At 29.3% G+C, this 9,690-nt stretch overlaps 1 protein-coding gene across 3 annotated transcripts; it reads left to right on the forward strand.

Moving 5' to 3' along the window:
- The first annotated feature begins 931 nt into the window (after positions 1-931).
- On the forward strand, positions 932-2,878 carry LOC124935486 (protein ASYMMETRIC LEAVES 2). 3 transcript variants are annotated; one of them, XM_047475927.1, is made up of 2 exons: positions 932-1,166; positions 1,979-2,878. In XM_047475927.1, the coding sequence occupies exon 2, from the start codon at positions 2,058-2,060 to the stop codon at positions 2,700-2,702; it is 645 nt and encodes a 214-aa protein (XP_047331883.1). In that variant the 5' UTR covers positions 932-1,166; positions 1,979-2,057; the 3' UTR covers positions 2,703-2,878. The 3 variants fall into 3 exon arrangements, with proteins under 3 accessions (XP_047331883.1, XP_047331890.1, XP_047331876.1); XM_047475934.1 differs by lacking the exon at positions 932-1,166 and adding an exon at positions 1,356-1,610; XM_047475920.1 differs by lacking the exon at positions 932-1,166 and adding an exon at positions 1,620-1,763.
- The last annotated feature ends 6,812 nt before the right edge of the window (positions 2,879-9,690 follow it).

Raw genomic sequence — 9,690 nt, forward strand, 5'->3', positions numbered from 1 at the left:
TTATTATATATAACTCTGTAAGTCATTTAAAAAAAACACATTTTCTAAAAATTATGTATATTATGATTTTTTTTTAAATACAAAGTTTACTCTAAAAAACTTATATAGAACAAGCCCTAAGAGTCCATATGATTTTTAGGTTTTTCTTTGGATTTTTAACAGTTTTTCTTTATAATTTTTTTTTTTATCATATCATTGTTAGTTTAATCATTAAATCACTCATTTGATCTTAAAATACTAAAATTCTCCTACTTTATTTTTATCAAATTTAAAATACAAACATACATTTTAATTAGTAATTACACCAGTTAAAATCTCATACAACATATTTATTTTAAACAAAAAAATTGAAAAAAAAAAACATCAACCAAGCTCTAAGAGCTTGTTTGATTGAGATTTTTGAGATGTTTCAGAAACTTTTACCTAGTTTTTTTTTTATAAATTCTCTATATTATTATTATTATTATCTTAATCATTAAATCACTTATTTCTTTAACTAAAATACCTCTACTTTATTTTTATTAATTTAAAATTTTAAATAAAAAATAAGATTTTAGTAATTAAACAAATTAAAAAGCAAAATAAAAACATTTATTTTAGACAAAACTATATAAAAAAAAAACCCTCAAATAACAAATAATCAAACAAACTCTAATTAGGTGATTTATATATATTTATCACAAATTAATAATATAGTAACTAGTATGAGTCAATTTTTTAAAAAATTTGAGTGAGATGGTTTTAAATATATATGTTAAAAAAAGAATAATAGAAAAAAAAAAAAGGGTTTTGTAGTCTGGCATAGACAAATATCCCCATAAATTCTTCTCCATTCAAAAAGGTGAATAGTCCAAGTCCCACTGTACAGGAAAATAAAAGGATCAATCTGCTTTGTCCCCTCCTACTTCTGTAGACTAGACGATTCTCACACTAACTCGTTCATTCACTCACTGTTTGCAGCTTTCAGAGAGAGAGAAAAAAATAAAGAAGCTTTGAAACAGGAGACAAAAGGGCAGGAGTTTGAAAAGCTTCAAAAAGGTTTCGCAAGATCCGAGCTAATATTATTATTCATCATCTCCATCTTTTAAAGAAAGAGATTTGACCGAAGAAATCGAGACACAAGGATTTTGATCAGCCACCAAACATATTCATTCATTCATTGATGGGTATTAATTAATGTTTCCTTCCCTGACAAATATTTATTTTCATTAACTATTTTTTTCTATGTGAGATTGATTATTGATTAACAAGAACCTACACCAATATCAAAACTTGTTAATTCATCATTATTTATACATATATAGCTACCTATATATATATATATTATTTTTCATAATTCATTTATAGGGTTATGAATGTTATGGCTAAAAATCTCTTCTTTATAGGCACATGAACTAACTTTAAAGCTTCCTTAGAATATGGGTCTTTGACATTGGATGAAATTCAAGCAACATCTCTCTCTTTCTTTCTCTCTCTCACATAGTGAATGAGTGATGCTGCCTAGGGAAGAGCGAGAGTAAGAAATAATGGGCCCCCATTATTTATTTTCATTGTAATGTTCATTCATACATACATACACATACACGAGATCCGATCTTCAAAACCAGCTGGTAATTAAAACCCTCATCATCATCATCTTCATCTTCTTCTTCCTACTTTCTCTCTCCTCTCTTCTTCCCCACAAAACCCTAATAACTTGAATTTTGTGATCCTCTACCCTTACCACTCAAATATATTCTTGCAAAAGCAAATCGTGGAAAGAGGTATGCTTTGTCAACAACTATCAAAAAGATAGTTTCATTTATTTCATGGACTCAATATTAAACATTTCACTAGTCTATATAGTCTATATTTTTGGGAAGATTGCAAAATTATAGTATGTTTAGTACAATATATAACCTTAATAATCATAAATCTCTTCATTATTTCTCTCCCTAACAGATCTCTATGTATATAATTGAATGTTTTCTTTTGTCAGGAGAGCTCCTCGTTAGCTGATCCAGATCTTCAATCTTCATCATATACCATAACAAAAAAAGAAAAAAAAAACTATACACATGTCTTCTTCCTCATCAACCAGCTCCCCCTGCGCCGCATGCAAATTCCTCCGCCGAAAATGCCAGCCAGAGTGCGTTTTCGCGCCCTATTTCCCTCCCGACCAGCCACAAAAATTTGCAAACGTTCACAAAGTGTTCGGAGCTAGCAACGTTACAAAGCTTCTCAACGAACTTCATCCCCACCAACGGGAAGACGCCGTGAACTCGCTAGCATACGAAGCCGACATGCGTCTCCGCGACCCAGTCTACGGTTGTGTCGGAGTAATCTCTCTCCTCCAACACCAGCTCCGACAGCTCCAGATCGATCTATCATGTGCCAAATCGGAACTATCCAAGTATCAATCACTCAGTAATTACGGGATCAACCCTTTCAACAGCGGCGGTGCCAATAGTAATAATAATAATAATAATTATCATCATCATCAGTTCTTTCCAAGTAATAACATCAGCAGCCAGTATCAACAACAGCCACAACAACAACAACAAGTGGTTGATTACTTAAGAACACCGACCGCAAACAACAACAATAGTAATAATAATAATAACTACGACCAAATCATCGGTTTACATGGGCATCATCAGTTTCAACAATCTTTACCTAGAGGATTGACCGGTGATGACAGGAGGACAACCGTTGATCCTTAGCTAGAGAGTTTTAGATTCATGAGGTTGAACTTTACAAAACCCTAAGGTACTAAATTATTAATTAATTGATATAGGGTATCCTATACTTTTCATAATCATGCTATATTTATTTTTGTTAGTTTGGGATTTAAATCTTGGTTATCATTACTAATAATTGCACGGGTTATTGAATTTCATTATATATAAAATTTATATTTTGAGAGATGCTATATGTATTAATTAATTATCCTATCTTCTTTATTCTTTTTGAAAAAAAAAAGAGTTAATTTTCTACTATTAGCATAAAAATGAGGATGACCCTAGAAATTTCATGTACTATCTCCTGTTTTATCAAAACAAAGTATACAAAAATGTTTATGAAAGAGTGACTTCGACTTAAATATGAAAACAACCATACAAAAATCTGTATTTTTTTTTATCGTTTTTAAGGGATATTTCGCATAGATTGAAAAGTCGCAATATCGTTTTGAAAAATAAATAAAGGGATATTTTTCTTGCATCATTTTAAACTTGATTAATATTAGTGAATGGTTTCAAATGATTTATATTTTCTTGGGTTCTCAAACTATTATAACTTATTATGTTTGGTTGTTTTCAAATACCCAATTATGGTAAAGAAAAGTTGGGATTTTTCCTTATCATGAGGATACCAGATCGATCCAAATTTATGTTCATTTAATTGCATAAGAAAATTGGGTGTTCAATAAATAGGTAGGAGGATTTGATCACTCGAACATGTTTTCTATTTTCATGAAGACTCAGTTTTCTTTAATCAATGTCAATTTTATCAAATTGGGAGGGTTTTGTTTATATATATATATATATCCCCTTTAGTTATCTTCCCTTCTTTTTTTCTCATCTTTGAACTATTTGCGTTTATTGCACTTGTTTCAAAATTCACAACCATAATGAAAAATGCGAGTTAGTTACAAGAAAATTAAAGCAATTATAGCAAATGTTATTCTATCTATTCCAACCATCATTTTATCTTTCACTTATTAGGATTAATGATGGATACATTAGCTAGTAAAATTAGTATAACTTTATACTAGTTAATGTGTTACAATCTTATTGATTATTTAGTGGTGTTGAAATAGTGAATTTTTTTGGAAGATATACATAAGATCTCGCACAAATATTTACTGTAATTTTAGGTCTTGCTTTTATTAATACTATGCTTTTAGAAATGACTATTTAAATTTTGTTAATCAGGTTCTCAATAAAATGACCTTTAGAGTATTATAATTTACTCTCTATATATGTAGAGTGATTTTGTTGAGAATTCTTACCACCAAACCAGGCTTTATTGATTTCCATATTAGTTGTATCATTTCGGTACTTCCTTCATGCCATTTCTATATAGTGACTTATTTGCCCTTTGTAATGATTAGGTCATTTTATATTCATGATTACAAATCATTTACTTTTCAAAAATGATTAAGATCCTTTTTTTAAAAAGAATCTTTTCATTATCTACCATAAACCTAAGGTGTAAAGTAAACCCTAATAATATATGCATATCGTGTATAGGTTCTCATTTGTTCATAAAAAAAGAGTTCATAAATAAGAAACATACAAAAATACAAAAAGATAAATCACAAAGCTCAATACTCAAAGGCCAACTTAGAACTCAACAGATATTTTAGTTGTTTGCATCACAAGATTGATAGGCCTAACTCCCATAAAAAATTTTGTGAAAGTTTTGTTCAGATTGAGATTTAAAAAAAAAAAAAAAAACTAGAAAGATTTGTGTGCGATAAATACGGATAAAAATATAAATAAAATAAATTTAATAAAAAAATAATAATAATATATATTCAATGTTTAAATTTTTTAAATAAAACACGAATAATATATTAAAATACAAATAAAACGTTCTCATTTTACATATTATTCACTTCGCTAAACAACTTATCTTCTCACATATCTCATCACATATTTTTTCCGAATTAACATCCCATCTTGTGACCTTACATTTTCATTTTGGTTAATCAAATATTTGATTCATATTTTTTAATGTTTAATATCGTGACCTAACACTTTGGTCAATCAAATATTTGATTCATACTTTTTTAACCACTTTCAATTAATACCGACCTATTATCCCTCGACAAACCATATCCCAATCACACTTGGTTAAAATATTGTACTTGTTTTGCTAGGTTACAAGTTCGAAACATACATATATCATTTTTAATTTTATTTTTAACCGTTTTAAGTTATGGGCGGGTCAACCCACAATCCGACCTAAATATCCATTTACTCTCACATATATATCCAAATTAACCATAGCTCTCGACCCGGCAATTCAGATACTTTAAAAATTAATTAAGCATCATATTATATATATATATATATATATATATATATATATATATATATATATATATATATATATATATATATATATATATATATATATATATATATAGATAGATTAGTTAGTTAAAAATGTTCCGCGTTCATAAAATTTGGTGTTCTTGAATTTAAAATATAAAGTATTATTATCCTAACTGGTTAAAATATTATACTTGTTTTGTTAGGTTGCAAGTTCGAAATATACATATAACATTTTTAATTTTATTTTTAACCGTTTCAAGTTTATGGCCGGGTCAACCCACAATCCAACTTAAGTATCAATTTACTCTCACATATCTATCAAAATTAACCACAACTCTCGACCCGACAATCCGAATACTTTAAAAATTAAGCATCATTATATATATATATATGTGTGTGATTATTTGAAAAAGTATTGATGGATAGTGATTTTGAGGAGATATATATTTTTAGCAAGAAAATTTAAGGAGTGTTAATATATTATAATAATATAAAAATTAATAATTTAATATAGAGAGTATTTTTGAATTTATTCGGATATGTGTTTTTTTAAAATAATCTAATGGGAGAAAAAAATAATGTTTGTCGATGATTTTGAGTAGGTAATGATTATTTTTGGTAAAAAGACTTAAAATGTATTAATATATATAAATAAAATAAAAAATAATAATAAAAAATAATAATAAAAAATAAAGAATATTTTAATATTTTTGTTAATGATTGAGTGATATGATGGATAAAAAATAGTGAAATGATATTTGAGTTATTAAAATAACTCAAATCGAATAATGTCTTAGTATTTTGGTTAATTAATTGAGTGATATGATAGATGAGATGAGATGAGAGTGAAATGATGTTTTTTTTTGTTATTCAAATAACCCAAACCAAAGAAGGCCAGGACATTTGTAGAATGAGCTAGCTACAACCAGCCCTAATGTCATATGATTAATGATTCTTCAAAGAGGAATACAAGAGATTCTAAGTCCCAAAATCAAAACAAATGTTTGAGACTTTTTTTTTGAAAAAACGACCTAGCATTATTTCATTAAAAATTTCCAAAAATGGGGAAAAAACCCACGAGTTTAAGAGATCATTCTAGGCATGATCTAGACAGACCTAGAATGTTTGAGACTTCTTAGACAATTCATCTACAAGTTAACCATGGCTGAGACACTCTTCAAGTTATTAAGAAAGTGATAGTTCCAGTACTTTCATTAAAATCAAAACGAATGTTAAGAATCCACTAGTGTCAATGCAAACTACTTCAAAATGAAAATTTGGATCACATATTTTGTGAGTATTTTTTTCCCACAATTGTAGAGAAAGTTTAATAGTTGTATGTTGACTTAAGGATACACATGAAAATAATAGAAAATCAAATATACAGTGGATCACTAAAAGAATTAAAAGTAAATTCTCTTCAAACCTCTATAAATGTTTGTTCTAGTCATTGATATATGAGATTATGAGGTAGTGAAATGTTAGAATTTTTAAAAATTATCTAAAATTGATAAAAATAATTACAAAATGAGGTTGATTATAACTAAATATTGGTGAGGCCTTCATATGGCATTTCATATTTAACTTATTTGTCAAGAGTGAAAGAATTAGTAATGAGAAGGTGATGGACTTATGTGATAAGTTAAAATTTTAGGCTTTTACAGATTACTTTCTATTTTTTTGTGACATAGTTTATTTTGCTTTGTTATTTGTATTGATGTGAGACGGTTTGTGTTTTCACCTTTTTCAATCTCTCCTGTAAAAACACTTTTGAGAGTTATTTAATAAAGATAAATAGTCATTTCTAAATAAAAGGACCCCGCCTACCCGGAAGTTAAAAGAGCACATACTGATATTACTCTAGATGAACAAAGAATGGCATAGGTTCAATACAAATTCTCTTATTTCAATTTCCAGTTTCTCGAATGTCCTAATAGTGCTTCAAGTAAAAGAATTTTTAAACGCTAGAAAACATTGGTTGCTCACACAAAGTTCATCTTAAATTGTTCGAAAGTGGAACTATATTACATTTAATTATAAAATTTAACAGTGCAATTGGTACGTGTAGAAATTTTTTATTTTGAAATTTGAATTACCTAAATATGAAATAGATTGTCAGACTTAAAAAACTAAATGTTACATATGTTGTGTAATTGGGAGTTTCTCTATTATTTTTTGTTAATTTTTATATTTTAAATTATCTAAAATAAAAATTGCTTTTAATGAGGGCAAAAATTCTCGGTGAAATACTAATTATCGTCAGTGATGGTTTTCATCGAGGGTGACAAATGCTCTCGAAAGGTGTCGGTAATTCGACTGTCGGTGAAAGAAAAATTAGTATTACCGAAAGCATTTGAAGTCGTCAGAGATAATTTATTACCGAGAGCACTAATCACTCTCGGTGATAATTCAATTCTTTTACCGAGAGTAGAGCCAATGCTCTCGGTGATAATCTGAAATCATTTTCGAGAGCCTTTCTTTAGCTCTCGGTAGTACTCTTAAATATTATCGAGAGCAGACGTCTATTGCTTTCGTGATAATCATTTTTATTTAAATAAAATAGTTGTAAAACCGATTATAACTATTTAAACTAAAATAATTTCAGAAATCATACACAAAATCATAACAAAAATATACCAAATTTCATATACCAATAAACCAAAATCACAGTTCATTCAAAAGTACAATCATCCAAAAATCCATCATATACTAGTCAAAATTTAAAAGATAAAAGCTAGTTCTAAATAATATCATATACCAGACTGATCCGGAGGGGGAAGTGGAGGATATCTCGCCATAAACGTCGTTAGCTAGTTCTGTAATTCTTCTCTTTGTCTTTCCAGTTGTCTTTATGTCTCAAGTGCTTGCTTTTGTATCACATTTGCTTGCTCTTGTAATCGAGACATCAGATTTTCTATTTTCCTCGAAGACTCAACTTGTAATTCACTACGCAACTGCTCGAGCTCTTGCTCCCTCCGCTGCGATTGGGTTTCACTCTACAAATCTCCTCGAAACTTTGTGGGCCTCTCCACAAATTTCATCCCAATGACCCTATTGTTCCCTTGTCGTCCAAAAATATTCTCGATCAGCTCATATTCGGATATATCAGGATTTTTCTCCATTGTTTGACACATTGCATCCTACAAAAATGAAAAAAATTGATTAGATAATTATATAATCAATAAGTAAGTGAAATATGAAGTACACTTACAATCTTCTCCTATACATGGTGATCCACCACACGAGTAGAGTCCTCTCATGTTCCTTTTCTACTATGTGTCTAGTAGAAAAGATCAATGTGTGATGACGCCTTATTCGTAGTAATCTCTTGTAAAATTAAATGTTAATGTTAATTATAAAAATATAGTTAACATATTATTGACTCTCGAATAAATAAACTTACCAGTTTTGCTTCCACTTGAGAGAATGACACACTCCCCACATGATGTGTCGATCAAACATTCTTCATGTTTTTAGAATTTTGCTCACTTCTTACATATTTTTGAAAATATCAATTAATACTTAATTACATTGTAAACAAGCATAAAGTTTAGAATTTAAAGATTCACCTGAAAATCGTCTCGAAGAAAGTGGCGCTCCAAAATGTAATTACAATCATCTTGCGAATATTCATCCGAGATATTTGCTCTGATAGCTGCTACATCCCCATCAATGAGCTTTAACATGATTTCGTTTAATATCACATCAGAACCTATCCCAAACCACTTTAACATGTTCTATTATCTGTTGCCGATAATGCTCGATAGGTTCCAACACTACCTCAAAATGATTCTGCAAAGACACATGATTAAGTTATTCATTAATTATTATTATGTGTAAATAATGAAATATAATAAAATAAGATATTAAAAACTTACCGTTATCGACTTCCAAAGATGTTCTTTGTCGGTGGAGCTCAAGTCTGATCAATGCAATACACAATGAATGTGATATCACAGTGGGGTCCTGAACCACAATCCCAATATGTTTGAACCATATTGTGTCGTTGTCGCAACACACATTCCCACTTAGCCAGAATTGTATTGTTATTTTCTGACCCGTGATCAATTTCGAGAGAGCATTGTTCTTATTTTTGCTCCGACAATTTCTCTTTGATGTAGATCCTGCAAAAGTACTAGACAACATTAACAATTGATTTTTTATGTATTCAAAGAGTAATAATATATACCATGGCTGGGAGGATGATGTCTTCGTCATCTCAACCTTTGGAAACCTCGGATCCACATGGTCAGGTGAGCCATTTAGCTCATTAAAGACACCCACCTCGAGGAGATCGGTTTTCCTCTAAAGATTCTCGAGCTACCCAGACATGCCTCCTCTATAACTTGATTTATTATGTTTAAGTATCATCTCCCCTCTTAAAAAAATGATGTAACATAATTTTAACTAATTAAATTAAATAAAATACCATTAAACCTTAATTAGATGTTCGAATAACGTGGATTTATTATCGCCACAATTTTCCAACTTGGACTTGATAACATATTTGGAACGTAAACAACTTGTTTTTATTGACTTTCTAAGATAAACGGTTCATGATTCTGATTTTTTAAAGTGTCGATTTGCACATTTAACGCAATGACACACAATCTTTAACCTTCCAGTAGCGCATTGAACAAAGTTTAGT

Source organism: Impatiens glandulifera, chromosome 1 (assembly GCF_907164915.1).
Source record: "Impatiens glandulifera chromosome 1, dImpGla2.1, whole genome shotgun sequence".
NCBI lineage: Eukaryota > Viridiplantae > Streptophyta > Magnoliopsida > Ericales > Balsaminaceae > Impatiens > Impatiens glandulifera.

What these genes read in the sequence shown, in the direction of transcription:
- LOC124935486 (XM_047475927.1), top strand. Translation starts at nt 2,058, where the DNA reads ATGTCTTCTTCCTCATCAACCAGCTCCCCCTGCGCCGCATGCAAATTC.